Below are 14137 nucleotides of genomic sequence, written 5' to 3'. Positions count from 1 at the left end.
GTTTCAACCCCTGATCTAAGGCCGTTGTGTTCTCTGTTTAAAGAGTGAGCACTATTGCGCTTAAGTTGCCGTAAGTAATAAAGTTGTCTGTCTCCTGCTAACACTCAGCACTGCTTATCTGGAATGTGATTCATTGGGTGGCTTAGACTTTTCCAGATAATCTGGTATTTACTTATGGAGTATCTTGTTTCTGAATAGGATTTCTGTATGAATGGCTTTGAAAGATTTTGTAGGTTCAATTTACAAAACTGACAGCAAATTTAAGTGTACTTGTCTCTACAGGGTTGCCAAAATGAGGTTTTGTGATTTTAATTGTAATGCCTAACATAGGAACTACAAGGTTTTTTTTGTGGGTTTGTGTGTGTGTGTGTGTGTGTGTGTGTGTGTGTGTGTGTGTGTGTGTGTGTTTTGCCTGATTAGGTATATTGCCTGCAGTTTTGTTCTGCATAAAGTGTCTTTGAACATTTAGTAACTGGAATCTGGCATTTCAATCACTTGCATAAATTCCTTGTATGTTTTTGTGTTGGTAGTTAGTAAAGAACATGTTGACTACCTTAATGTCAAAAATATGTCAATGGACTATGGGTGGGCCACCTGGTATTTGAAGGCTTTTTATCTTTGTCATGTAAGTTGGCACTGAAACTACCATTAAAGTATCGTTTTATATGCTTTTAGGGCAGAGAGGGCTAATTCCCCTTTATATTTCTTTTCCTGGCAGAACAGAATTTGGTCATGGCTCATTTTAGGTATCCTTCAAATCTCCTTTGTTTGCCCCCCCCCCCCCGTTTCTCTGTGTAACGGCCCTGGCTATCATGGAACTTATTTTGTAGCCTAGACTGGCCTTAAACTTAGAGAGATCTGCCTGGCTTTGCCTCCCAAGTGCTGGGATTATAGATGTATGCCATCATATCTCTTTGAGAACTCTGCTCCTGATCATTGGTTCATCTTCTCTCCAAGATTGTATCTTCTGCCATAATGAACGACATACAATTGTAATAAGCAATTATGTTACACAGGTCAATATTGATATATTCTCTCCGATTGAACACTTTGGTTCTAACCCAGTGATGCTTTATTTCCCTAAACAACGTTCTGGCAGTGACAGTTTACTTTGATTCTTAGAGTTGATCTGGGATTTAGCCATAGCATTTGCTTTGCACTTGTAATGTCTTTGGAGGTCAGTGTATAGTAGTCTCACTATAAATGATCAGTTCTTCAATCAATGTTTCTCCATACCATGAAGTTTAGTACTGTCCCACATGGAATGAGAAAACAATAGGGCCTTTTATGGCATACCTATCTTTCTCCAATAACATTGGAGACATGAGCACGCACACGCTCCTGTGTGAGTGTAAGGATTACAGGGGTGTGCCACCACACTCTGTATGTATGTATCTTTCTTGAATGTGCTCTAGTAGCATCAAATGTTTCCTTAAGATTGGTAGCAGATATTTCTTGATACCTGGTTTTACAAAGGTTAATTTTCCCTAATTCTGCCAGTTAAATAGCAAGTGAAGTGGTCATTGTTCTGTTACTATTCCTATACTTGTCACATAGTGTGCTGAAGGAGAGACTTTTTTGGAGTAACCCCTTCTGGAGGAGGCTGCTTCCTTCCCACTGAATCCCCTCTTCTCTGGAAATTGTCCTCTGGACACTACTTATCGTTGGCTAGTGCTCTTTACACATTGTAATGTCTGGTAGACTTCTCAGCACAGTGTGCTCAGTCTTCTGAAACTATTCTAGAAGGAAATTAGGCTTTCTATGGCAGTTGGAAAAGACTCGGTTGATGCCACTAACATTTAGAGAATACTTACCCAAATTTGGAGTAACATGGGGTACCGTGTGGTTTTCAGCATCTGTACTCACTTCATAAATTAGGAGAAAGAAATTCTGAGCAGGTGAGACTTACATGTGCAGTAGGGGAGAGCTGGGTTTCTTCTCATCTGCCCATCCTACCACTTCCTTATCGCTGAGAATGGAGGTGCTACATGATCGAAAAAGGGGAAACTTCAACAAATGCACGGTCCTCCCTTGTCAGACATTACCACATTACCACATTGTCAAGTACAGCTAATTTCCTAATGAATTTGTTCAGCTTTTCATACTCTCCATTTGGGATCATCTAATAGAGAAAGGGGGCAAAAAAGAGGCATGCAGTTTGAAGGTATCTGTGGTCAGTCTTCTACGGGGCTGGGGAAAAAAAGTACAAACCTGAAAATAAAGACTAAATGTGTAGGTAGTCAGAATGATTTTGAATGCTCCATGTCTGCCATTTGAACCTGAGGAAGTCTTTGATTTACATTTCCTCACTTAGATGTACGTGATTAGATGCAGCTTATGGTTCATGGGAGTTCCTGTGAGCTGACAGTGTTCCCCCACCTAAGCCACTTAATATTCAGTCTCTCAGAAAGGTGTCTGGGTGCTGGGACTTTGAGTTAAATGGGTGATTATAACATTCTTCAGGAGGTAAGAACTATAGTTATGAAGTAGCAATGAAAATAATTTTATTGGATATTTTTTATTTACATTTCATATGTTATCCCCTTCCCCAGTTTCTCATCCCTAAACCTCTATCCTATTCCCTCTCCCTTCTTCTATGAGGGTGTTCCCCTCCCCAACCACCCCCTCTCCCACCCACCCCCAACAATACCCTACATTGGGGGTCCAGCCTTGGCAGGACAAAGAGCTTCTCCCCCCATTGCTGCCCAACAAAGGCCATATGCAGCTGGAGCCATGGGTCTGTCCATGTGTACTCGTTAGATGGTGGATTAGTCCCTGGGAGCTCTGGTTGGTTGATATTGTTGTTCTTATGGGGTTGCAAACCCCTTCAGGTCCTTCAATCCTTTCTCTCACTCCTCCAATGGGGACCCCATTCTAGGTTCAATGGTTGGCTGCAAGCATCTGCCTCTGTATTTGTCATGTTCTGGCAGAGTCTCTCAGGAGACAGCTATATCAGGATCCTGTCAGCATGCACTTCTTGGCATCCACAATATTGTATGGTAACTTGGGCTGTCATTTGTGTTCTCTTAGGGTTTGTGTGACATCTGCCTAGGATCTTCTGGCTTTCACAGTCTCTGTTGAGAAGTCTGGTGAAATTCTGATTGGTCTGCCTTTATATGTTACTTGACCTTTTTCCCTTACAGCTTTTAATATTTTCTTTGTTTTATGTATTTGGTGTTTTGACTATTATGTGTCTGGAGGAGTTTCTTTTCTGGTCCAACCTATTTGGAGTTCTGTAGGCTTCTTTATGTTTATGGTCATCTCTTTCTTTAGGTTAGGGAAGTTTTCTTCTATGATTTTGTTGAAGATATTTACTGGTCCTTTGAGCTGGGAGCCTTCACTCTCTTCTATACCTATTATCTTTATGTTTGATTTTCTCATTGTGTCCTGGATTTCCTGGATGTTTTGGGTTAGGAGCTTTTTGTGTTTTATATTATCTTTGACTGTTGTGTCAATGTTTTTTCTATAGTATCTTCTGCCCCTGAGATTCTCTCTTCTACCTCTTGTATTCTGTTGGTGATGTTCGCATCTATGACTCCTGATCTCTTCCTTAGGTTTTTCTATCTCCAGGGTTGCCTCCCTCTGTGATTTCTTTATTGTTTCTATCTCTATTTTTAAATCCTGGATGGTTTTGTTCAATTCCTTTACCTGTTTGGTTGTGTTTTCCTATAATTCTTTAAGGGATTTTTGTGTTTCCTTTTTAAGGACTTCTACTTGTTTACTTGTGTTGTCCTGTATTTCTTTAAGGGAGTTATTTATGTCCTTAAAGTCCTCTAACATCATCATGAGATATGATTTTTAAATCAGAATCTTGCTTTTCTGGTGTATTAGGGTATCCAGGGCTTGCTGTGGTTGGGGAACTGGGTTCTGCTGATGCCAAGTGGCCTTGGTTTCGGTTTCTTAGGTTCTTGCCCTTGCCTCTCATTATTTGCTTATCTTTGGTGATAGCTGGCCATGCTGTCTCTGACAGTGGCTAGACCCTCCTGTAAGCCTGTTTGTCAGCATGACTGGAGATCTACTTTCTCCCAGCGGGATCTAGGTACACAGAGCTGAGGCACTGGGTCAGCTCTGGGCGCAGGCCAACAAAAATAATTTTTATGGGTGGGAGACATCACAACATGAGGAACTGTATTAAAGCATTAGGAAGGCTGAGAACCACTAGAATCTAGCTGATCACAGCTCTCTGGTATACATTCTGTATGCATCCATACTTCTTCATACTCTCTGATGTATCTGATGCAGCATGTTGCCTTATTGCCACTATTTATTATTCAGAAGAGGGTTACTAGGTCGTTCTGATAGTTCTGTACTTGTGCATGCATGTGTGTCCATAAGTGCAGAGGTCAGAAGACAGCTTCAGGCTGTTACTCAGGTGCCATCCATTTTATTTTGCTCACCAGGGTGGCCCCTGCCTCCTGTGCTTGGATTGCAAGTGTGTGTTACCATATTCCAAGATTAAAGTCTTATAAATACTAGAGAATAAAAGCAGGTCAAAGAGCTACCCTAAAATTATATCCTGTTAAAATTTATCCAATTTAACATGGTTAATGGGAAAAATACATTGTAAATTTCAACATTTACTAGACAGTGCTATGAAAACACAACCTTTCGTGGTTGAGCAGGATCATTCTGTTGGGGTTCAGCCTCGCTAGTCCTTTCCCCTTGTTGTTCTCCCTTTTCACTCACTTTTCCCTCCCCCTGTTATTCTGTAACCAACCCACACCAAGTGTTACAGTGGAAAGATGGAGGCGGAGATAGCCTTTAAGAATCCACTGGAAATTATATTTTGGGGGCATCGACTCTATTCACAGCGAGACAAATCATGGAAGAGTCCTCAGCATTCTTCTTCAATTATAAAATGTTCATCACCAGGCCATTTCATTATCAGAATACTTTTTTCTCCCTCCTGTAAATTATTTGAAAGCAGGCTTAAAGACACCAGCTACTATGGAAAAATCTTGTCTGGGAACTCTTGCTCTCAGGTGGCTAGACAAAGAGTTCTGGTTACTTCTTGGTTCCTTCACAAGAGGACTCCCCAAAATTTTAATTTTTATGCCTATTTTTCCTATGTCTTGGCAAATATAAAGCTACATGGAGCCATCGTACAGCAGACAAACCATAGGACTTTCTGCACATGAGTAGCATTCTCTAACTTTCCAGTGACAGGACAGAGTATACAAACACAAAGAGACAGAGCAGGAGAGGAGGTGCACAGTCCTAGCCTTAAATCCCCAGCATTGAAACGAAGCTGAAACAAGAGACTCAAAGGGGCATGAAACCAGGAGAAAAGCAACCCCCAGGAACATGTTTAAAGCTCGTGACTCTAGTGACTTAGGTTTGCTGAGTCAATTCTCCAAGCCTCCTCACGGTTTCCTCTTTGTCATCTTCTAAATGGATATTAGGAAAACTTTTAACTGGCAAGTTCAAATAGGAGAAAGCATATAGAGAAATGTAGAATACTGTTGTACATAAATAGAAAATACAAATTAGGGAATGTAGAGAGGCCAAGTGTATGGGGGGGGGGGAAAGAATGGAGTCAAAGAACTGGAAACAATGTCTGGAAAAGACCTGTGAAAGAGACTCCTTTGAGCAGACAGTTATTCAAAACGAAGGGGTTTCTCATACATTTATTATAAAAATTGTTGCTAGAACCCCTTGATTTAAGCTAAGTATTCAACATCCAGTATAAAATATCTTTAATGTATATGAAGAGAGCCACAGAAAAGTTGTAAAAAAAAATCAGACATTTATTTTTAGGTCGACTAATTAACTAAAAAGACTTATGCTCCTGTTTAAGCTGACATATAATTAAGGTAGCTAAGTACAAAGAATTTGTTCTTGGAGTTAAATTAGAATGTAGGAGGAAAAAACCTGGGAATTTTTAGCTATTCTGCATTAAAAATATAAACCTTTGAAAGCATGATCGCATCTTCCAAAAAGTCATTGAGCAGCTATAATAGGCAAGGTGATGGGAAAGCTGCTATGGGGGATATGAAGACAAATTTCTCTCTGTAAGTTTTTAACAGTCTGATAATCCAGTTCTACCAGAGTCAAATAGTTTCTGACACTGGTTCTCTTAGATTGTGTCTAAAGGTTGAGGTTTCTAGATAGTGCAGAGTTGACTACCATACCATCTAGGACTTTTAAATTAGTGAGTGCTAGGGACACTGAACACCTTCGTGGTTTTTCAGGTAATGTAGAGTTGTCGAATGAGCTGAGGATCACACCAGTCTAGAATAGAGTCATGCTCTGAGGACCAATGGTGTATGTAGCAGACAGTTCCATGTTGCTGCCCATGGCTTTGAACTGTCTGCTTGGTCATCACCAGACATTATTGGTTGTCCTTTAATGAGCTCTACTTCTAAGATTAAGGAATGCTTCAATTCAATGTTCAGTGTTAAACACCAGCCTCCACTAAACCTCTATGAAGAAGGTGCTTTTATTTTATGGGTGGTTAAAATATAGATGGTTGAAATATATATGAGATAGAGAAGACTGAAGAAGTCTGTGAGCTCTGAAGATTCAGACTTCATCCATTATTGCTGTTCTGTAGGGCCATACACTTTTATCTGAATCATGAAGTCCAAACGTTTTAAAAATAGAATTTTAAGTTTTAGTGCCTCACTTATTCTTTGGTAGACTCTGATTTGAACTGACTTGAAATAATAGACTTTACTGGACTTAATGTAAATGTTCATATATTTCACTGTAGCTATATTGTGTCTATGTAGCATACCACATCACTTCAGCATGGCATAGATTCTTTACTTTTCGAACCTGGGAAAACTTTCAATTCTGGACCATCTAGCCCCATGGGTTTTAGAGGAGAGACATGGACCTGGTGGTTAGCTCTTGCTTATCCTAACCTTTTCATCCTACTTCTGTGCTTCTAATCCGTTGCTCCTAACCAGCTATAGACTGGGAAATTTTAGCATGTAAATTTTTACTACCCCCCAAAGCTCCTCAGGTTTTTAAAGGTTTTGTTTCTACTGATACAATTCCAGCTATCAGTACAGGAGTGTTTTATTTCTTCCCCATTCCAAAACATTCTCTTATTTGTGAAGAAATTATTAATAATCTTTGTTAAAGATGGTATAGTAGTTAATTGAGAATGGCCCTGTTGGAGGTGGTGTGTTACTGAAGGCAGGCTTTGTGGAGTTTTAAAAGCCCATGCTGTTACCAGTGGCTCTGCCCTCTGCCTTGGGTTTGTGGATCAAGGTATGAGGTCTCAGCTTCTATTCCAGTGCCATGTGTGCCTGCTGCTATATTCACTTCTGTGATGGTCACAGACTCAAAACCTTTTAAACCATAAGCCCCAAATTAAATGGTTTCATTTAGAAGTTGCTTTGGTCATGCCAATTTTATCACAGCAATGCAAAACTAAGACAGATGGTAGGGGAACTCTATTCGAGAGTGACCACTGCAGCGAGATTATATAGTAGGGGAGAGAGATTGAGCTCGGCTCTTAATGCACCATGGACAAGTGGGGATTTAGAGTTCAGGAGCAGTGTATGTGTGTGCTTGGTGGAAGGGCCCCCAGGCAGAAAATTACTAAGAGGGATCAGTGCATGGGGAGTCTCTTACTAGATCAGCTAGACTCCTGCTGAAAACTGTCTAGAATGTTTAGATACCTAGGATAGGGAGTAAGGAATTTGATTATTACCAAGGGAAACCAGAAACCAAGGGCAGAAGACTTTTGCTAAAATGGCATGCAAGATTCTTGTTACAACTGTGTAAGCAAGTCGACATAGAGTGTAAGGATTGGGCTATTCAGAGAAAGGTTTCAGAAGAAGCTTGATTGAAGGCTGATCTTCATTAGCCCACAATGACAACCTTTTCTGCTTTAACAAGTACTTTTGACAGTGTATTTTTACCAGAATCTAGAGTATTTCTTCTGTTCTGTAAGAATACAGATTTATATTTTGACGTAGATAGTAGATCCAATACAGTTAACTATGACAACACCAGTGTCTTTGTGCATATAAAATTAAAATTATATGGATCAATGGGAACAATGTATTTCTGAAGCAAAACTACCAAAATCACCTCTGTAAACTAGCTGTTGGCTGTTCATTTCTGGAATATTACACCCCTTCCCTTCTTACATGGGAACTAGTGTATATGCATCAGAGTGCTAAGGGTAAGTGAAAAAATCATTAGGGATTTACCTACCAAAGACTGTCAGTATACTCATGTAGAATGAAGGAAACAGTGGTTTGAGAGCAATGTTTCATTCTAATTTGTTTAAATACGGAATTGGGGTCCAGGTTTGTGAGGAAGAAAAGATCCACAGATGACTTTCCCAAGCTTTATTTTGTAGAAAGGAAAGGGAGAAATCAGAAAGTGGGTGAAAGCATTAGAAAATACCATGTGGGGACTGGAGAGATGGCTCAGTGGTTAAGAGCACTGACTGCTCTTCCAGAGGTCCTGAGTTCAATTCCCAGCAACCACATGGTGGCTCGCAACCATCTGTAATGAGATCCAATGCCCTCTTCTGGTGTGTCTGAAGACAGCTACAGTGTACTTGTAGATAATAAATAAATCTTTAAAAAAAAAAGAAAAGAAAATACCATGTGTATAAACTGCTCAGTTGCTGTCTTTTTTGTACAGGAGAAACTTAGAGGAGAGTTCGGAGGAGGGGAGGTGTTTAGAAAGCACTGCTTCCCTCCCTTTCGTCTGGTCTTGGCTCAGTCCAGAGCAGCTTCCAGGGAGTACGGAGCATCAAGGAAGCCTAGCCAGGGCTGGGGGATAGGATAGACCCATGAGTATCACTGAGTGGAGGACCTCGGTTTTGAGTGGTTACATGTTGCCTTTTACTTTGACCCCTGCCTTAAAGATTAGGGTAGCTAAAGTTCAGAGGCGTGGTAAGCCTTAGCAAATGTTTCATAAGCCTACAATGGCTGACTTAGGTCCAGAGGGTGTTTTTCTCCCCAAAGCTCATTATCTTTATCTCACACCTATCCTCAGCCATATGATTGTAGTAGGTTTAGGGAACTGTTCTGGCCACAAAACAGTTGGGAAAGGGGCTCCGGTTTCTCCACTTAGGTATCTAGATGCCTTTTCTCTCATCCTGTTGTTTATGTGAATGCACACCCATCTCCAGACTTCCTCAACCATGTCTTGTCTTTTACTTTGGAAAAAACCTAATAGGTGACCACCTAATCTGTTTATATTAATTATAATGGAGTGGTATAAAATGTTCAGTGCATAATATAGTTTCATAATTTTACATCAGATTAAACATATTTGTCTTGTTAAACGTTTGGTCCTTTCTCTGTGTCAAACTTTCAATTTCCTTCTAGGTTTTTAAAAAATATGGTATAGGGCTGGAGAGATGGCTCAGTGGTTAAGAGCACTGACTGCTCTTCCAGAGGTCCTGAGTTCAATTCCCAGCAACCACATGGTGGCTCACAACCATCTGTAATAAGATCTGATGCCCTCTTCTGGTGTGTCTGAAGACAGCTACAGTGTACTTACATATAATAAATAAATCTTTAAAAAAATATGGTATAGAGTTGTTAGCCATATTGTACAGCATTACACCAGAACTTCTAACCTTAGCTAGGAGCTGTTGATAAAACCCCATCCCATCCCCACTGTCCCCAAGCTCTAGAAGCCATTATTCTAGTGTCAATTACTGCTGTTCCACATGCCAGCTCATGCTCTTCCCAATTTCTATGCCTGCCTTAATTCACTGACCTTCTATGATAGATTTTTCCTTCTTGGACTTGTCACAGTGGGTCATTCTCTGGGAATACATTGTGAGCTGTTTGTTTATTTGTTTGATTGTTTGTCTGTTTTTTGAGACATACTAGTTGTATGGCTTAGAGCCACTTGTTTGGAATCAGAGCTTCTGCCTCCAGGATGGCAGAGCAATATGTTTCTTTACATTGGAAGACAACTCCTAACAAATGGTTGGTACACGGTAGGCATATTTACAGAATGAACGGGTCATGTCGCCTCCCAGAAAACCACTATGAGTAATAGTGCATTTCCACATTGTACTGTTCTGTACTTGGCAATTTCCACACAGTGTTTATTTGAAAGCAAACTCAAATTATATCCCAGGTCACTTTTATGTTGTGGCCGGTTAATACTAGGTACCTATTTTGGGTTAAGAAAAAAAAACTGCTTTCAAAGTTGCCCCTTAGAATAAATGTTCTTTTTCTCTTCTAATTAAGCTGTTTTCTTAAGCTTACTATTTCAGAGAATGAAAATTTAACTAGACATCATTATATTACTTAATTTTCTTTTCCTGACCAGTGGTAATTCTGTGAACATGAGAGCATTTTATGTCTCTAGATGTTAATTTTATGGAACTTTTTCATCTCTTAATAGGAAGGGATAATGCATGTGAAAAAACTTCATACATGTTTCTGCGCAAGGAGCTTCCTGTGCGACTGGCTAACACCATGAGAGAGGTTAATCTTTTGCCGGATAACTTGTTGAACCGCCCATCAGTGGGATTAGTTCAGAGTTGGTAAGTAAATGCTGTGAACATTTCAGCACTGAAAGCATTTTGCACAGAAGTGTACATTCATTCTGTCTGGGAATGAGGCATTCAGGATAGCTGGGTTTTTACAAGCTTTTCTTTTAACTATTTAAATTTTTTAATGAAAGAATTTTGAACCATAGGACACTTTCTTAACCTTTTATTTTTTTCTTGTTATAGACATGATTGCACATTGAAAAAAATTAGAGAATAAAATAAAGGAATGGCGTTGCAGTGACTAGTATCAGAGGACCTACTTTCATTTAAAAAAAAAAAGAAGTTGAGGCAGTGTCTCTTGTATCCCAGACTAGCCTTGAATTCCATTTGTAGCCTAGGTGATCTTTGCAGTCTGATCCTCTTGCCTCCTGAGTGCTGAGAGTACACACGTGTGCTACCATGACCAGTTCCTAGGGATTGAAGCAGGGCTTAGACAACAGAGGCAAGGCAAGCACCCCAAATTGAGTTAATGTGCCTAGCTTATTTGCCCTACTTTGGATAGAGAGATGTTTTCTACTTTTAGTAAGTCTCAGCCTTGCCTCTTTTAGTTTTGTTTTAAAGATCTTTCAAGTCATTTATAGGGGAACCTCACATGAAAAAAATAATCAGCTCCACGATGTGTCGCATCTGCTCTATGAAAGGTCTAAGTTAAAGCAAAGTTAAATGGGTTATAGCTCTGATTATAAAGCGTGTATTCTCTAACAGGGAGTGGGGTCTGTGATCCTCCGCCCAGTGAGACCACCGAGTGGGAGGCTGTAAGAAAAGGTGTCATGTTTTTACACAGGGATTTGCATGTTTGGTCTACTCTGCTATACAAAGCCTGGTGGCAATATGTGGAGAAGCCTGGAGGACTGTAAGGACCAGGTGGCACACATATTGCTAAGCAGAAACAGTGTTGAGAACAAAAAAGGAGCAGAAAATGCTGGCTGTGGTCTTGTGCTGTTCCTTGATGGGTGGGTGGAGTTGACTGGTGTAGAGCACCAGCTTAAGAAATCACCAGCTTAAGAAAACTAACTCAGTGGGGATCCAGCCCATATGTACAGCCACCAAAACTAGACAATATTGATGAAGCCAAGAAGTGCATGCTGACAGGAGCCTGATATAGCTGTTTCCTGAGAGGCTCAGTCAGAGCATGACAAATACAGAGGCGAACACTAGCAGCAAACCATTGAACTGAGAATAGGGTCCCTATTGGAGGAATTAGAAAAAGGACTGAAGGAGCTGAAGGGGTTTGCAACCCCATAAGAACAACGGTACCAATAAACCAGAGCTCCTAGGGACCAAACCACTACCCAAAGAGTACACATGGATTCCGTGGCTCCAGCTGCATATGCAGCAGAGGATGGCCTTGTTGGGCACCAATGGGAGGAGAAGCCCTTGGTCCTGCCAAGACTCGATGCCCCAGTGTAGGGGAATGTCAGGGTAGGGAGAAGGGAAGGGGTGGGTATGTGGGTCCGGGAACACCCTCCTAGAAGAAAGGGAGGGGGATGGGAAACCAGGAAAGGGAATAACATTTGAAATGTAAATAAAAATATCCAAATATATATATATATACTGAAAACTAACTCAAATTCAGAGAGTTTGTGGTGACCTGGCTTCTGATAAAGAATGAACATTCCATGGCTATTCCTCAAGAATATGTTCTTGGTGAAAAGCACTGTTTTATGCAATAACCTTGCATGGATTAGGGATTGACCTAACTCAGATAACAGGGAATGAAGAAATGATGGCACACATACAGAAAAGCTGGAGTCATATGAGCTGTACATTCTGATTGACTTGCACCAACATGAGACCTGAATTAAGGAGGCAGATTTATGGTATATAAGTGAATAAGGTGGCAAGTTTGGCTGTTTTAGGTAGGGAGTTTTTATAGGCAAACAGTCTCAGGCTGTAAATATCTAGGAGGAGGATATTTTCTGTACACACCATGAACATCCACACAGGGACCAGGGCATGGCTTTGCCATTCCAATGGGTCTGAGGCATTGGCATCCTCAAAAGGCTATGCTCCTGTCAACACCATACATTCACACAGGACTTCCTCTACTACCCATAATTGTAGATAGTCTTAGAGGTTCACTGTCAGAAGAGCAACAAGAAGCTCCTATGAGGTGCAGAGTCTGTAGGTTGCAGGAAAGATCAGAGAAACAATGGCTACACATTTGACATTACAGTTGCACTCTTCTCTGGATATTCATACCTTGTTTTAGAAGGAAGGAACAACAAATTCTTGTTTGCATGAGACTTCTTTATTACTTCAAGACCATCATTGAAAATTTGTAGATAATACAAGTCACTGTCAGGGACCACTATGTTGAGGATCCTCAATCGGCAAAGTCATGTCCTTTGATCCAGTAGGTTGTAGCAATTAACCAGTTTCCATCGCTTATGCAGCAGTTACTTCAGGAACTCCGAAGTAAATTACTGCCTGAACTGTTTTCCAACATTCCCCAGTTCTCTGATGCTCCAGACACCAGCCGAGTGTTCAGCCACTCTGTTCAGTCCCGATACTAAGTATCTGAAGTCAGCACAGACCCCACAATGTAAGAGTTCATTTCCCAAAGACGGACATCAATGCCAACTGCAAGCCCTGGATTATCCATGCCTTTGACTGACTGGCTGCACATTGAGTTTCCATGACCCTCTTCTCAGGTTTGATAATTCGCCAGTGTAGATCACAGAGCTCTGGAAGGCGTTTTGTTTATATTTAGGTGGATTGGAAAAGATCCAACTCAGAAAGAGCAAAGTGGAAGAAATCTATCAGACAAGGTGCTGGTGTGGCTTTGTAGCATACATACACTCTCTGAGTGTGTCCCATTGGTACCTCCAGTGGGTCAGTACAAAGCCTTCAGCATCTCCTAATTCTGGAATTTGTATAGAGCTTCATTTTCAGGCCTCGTGCCTCCACAGAGGTTGGGGAGTAGACTAAAACTTTGAGCTCTCTAGTCACTTGTTCATTGTTTGATCCAGATCACAGTGACACTGTCTAGAGCCCCACCCTAAGTGACAGCATTAGAATAACTCAAATGAGAGCAATAGGTGCTTCTTATGAGTAACAAAAGATACCCCTGTCATTCTAGAACGTTGAAGACTTAGCAACTGTACCGGGAACCAGGAGTAAATACCCAACTTCTTTTTGTATTATACATATACACTGGCAAAGTGAGGTATAGACTCTGATTGCTGTGCTAAACCTTCTTTTGTATCCTCTCCATTGTCCGTGTCTACTTCTATTCAGAAATGCGTGCCATTTCTTTTTGTTCATGCACATTCTATTTTGAAAAAATAATTTCCCACTTAAGAATTGTAAGACTAGTGGAAAGAATTGCTATATACCTTCATCTAGCTTCACCAATAACATTTGGCTATATTTGCTCTTTCATAATTCATGTTTGTGTTTTCTTTCCCACCTTGAATGGGGAGAGAGAATATGAATATATATGTGTATGTGTATATAATATGACATACACGTGCATGAAAGAAATGTAAACATTGTCAGGCTCAAAATGGAATTGGTAGCACTAGGGAGTTACTAAGGAAATTTTTTTTGCATGGTTACCTATTAGTGACTAGCACAAGATTCTGGATCTAGAAGTTCATACTCTTGCAACAAAATTACTTCTGTAAGGCCATCTGGCCAGCAACT

The 14137-nt window shown here is 40.5% G+C and overlaps 1 protein-coding gene across 1 annotated transcript in view; it reads left to right on the top strand.

The window, feature by feature from the left end:
* The window catches only part of Pdk3 (pyruvate dehydrogenase kinase 3), a 66837-nt gene that overhangs the window by 9397 nt on the left and 43303 nt on the right, over positions 1 to 14137 (top strand). Inside the window, exon 2 of the mRNA NM_001106581.2 lies at positions 10339 to 10480. Coding sequence (NP_001100051.1) covers positions 10339 to 10480 — 142 coding nt within the window. The remainder of the gene's footprint in view (positions 1 to 10338; positions 10481 to 14137) is intronic.

The sequence above is a fragment of the Rattus norvegicus genome, chromosome X, assembly GCF_036323735.1.
Source record: "Rattus norvegicus strain BN/NHsdMcwi chromosome X, GRCr8, whole genome shotgun sequence".
Lineage (NCBI taxonomy): Eukaryota > Metazoa > Chordata > Mammalia > Rodentia > Muridae > Rattus > Rattus norvegicus.
Note: the sequence above shows the minus strand (reverse complement) of the source record. Positions and strands in the feature narration are given on the sequence as shown.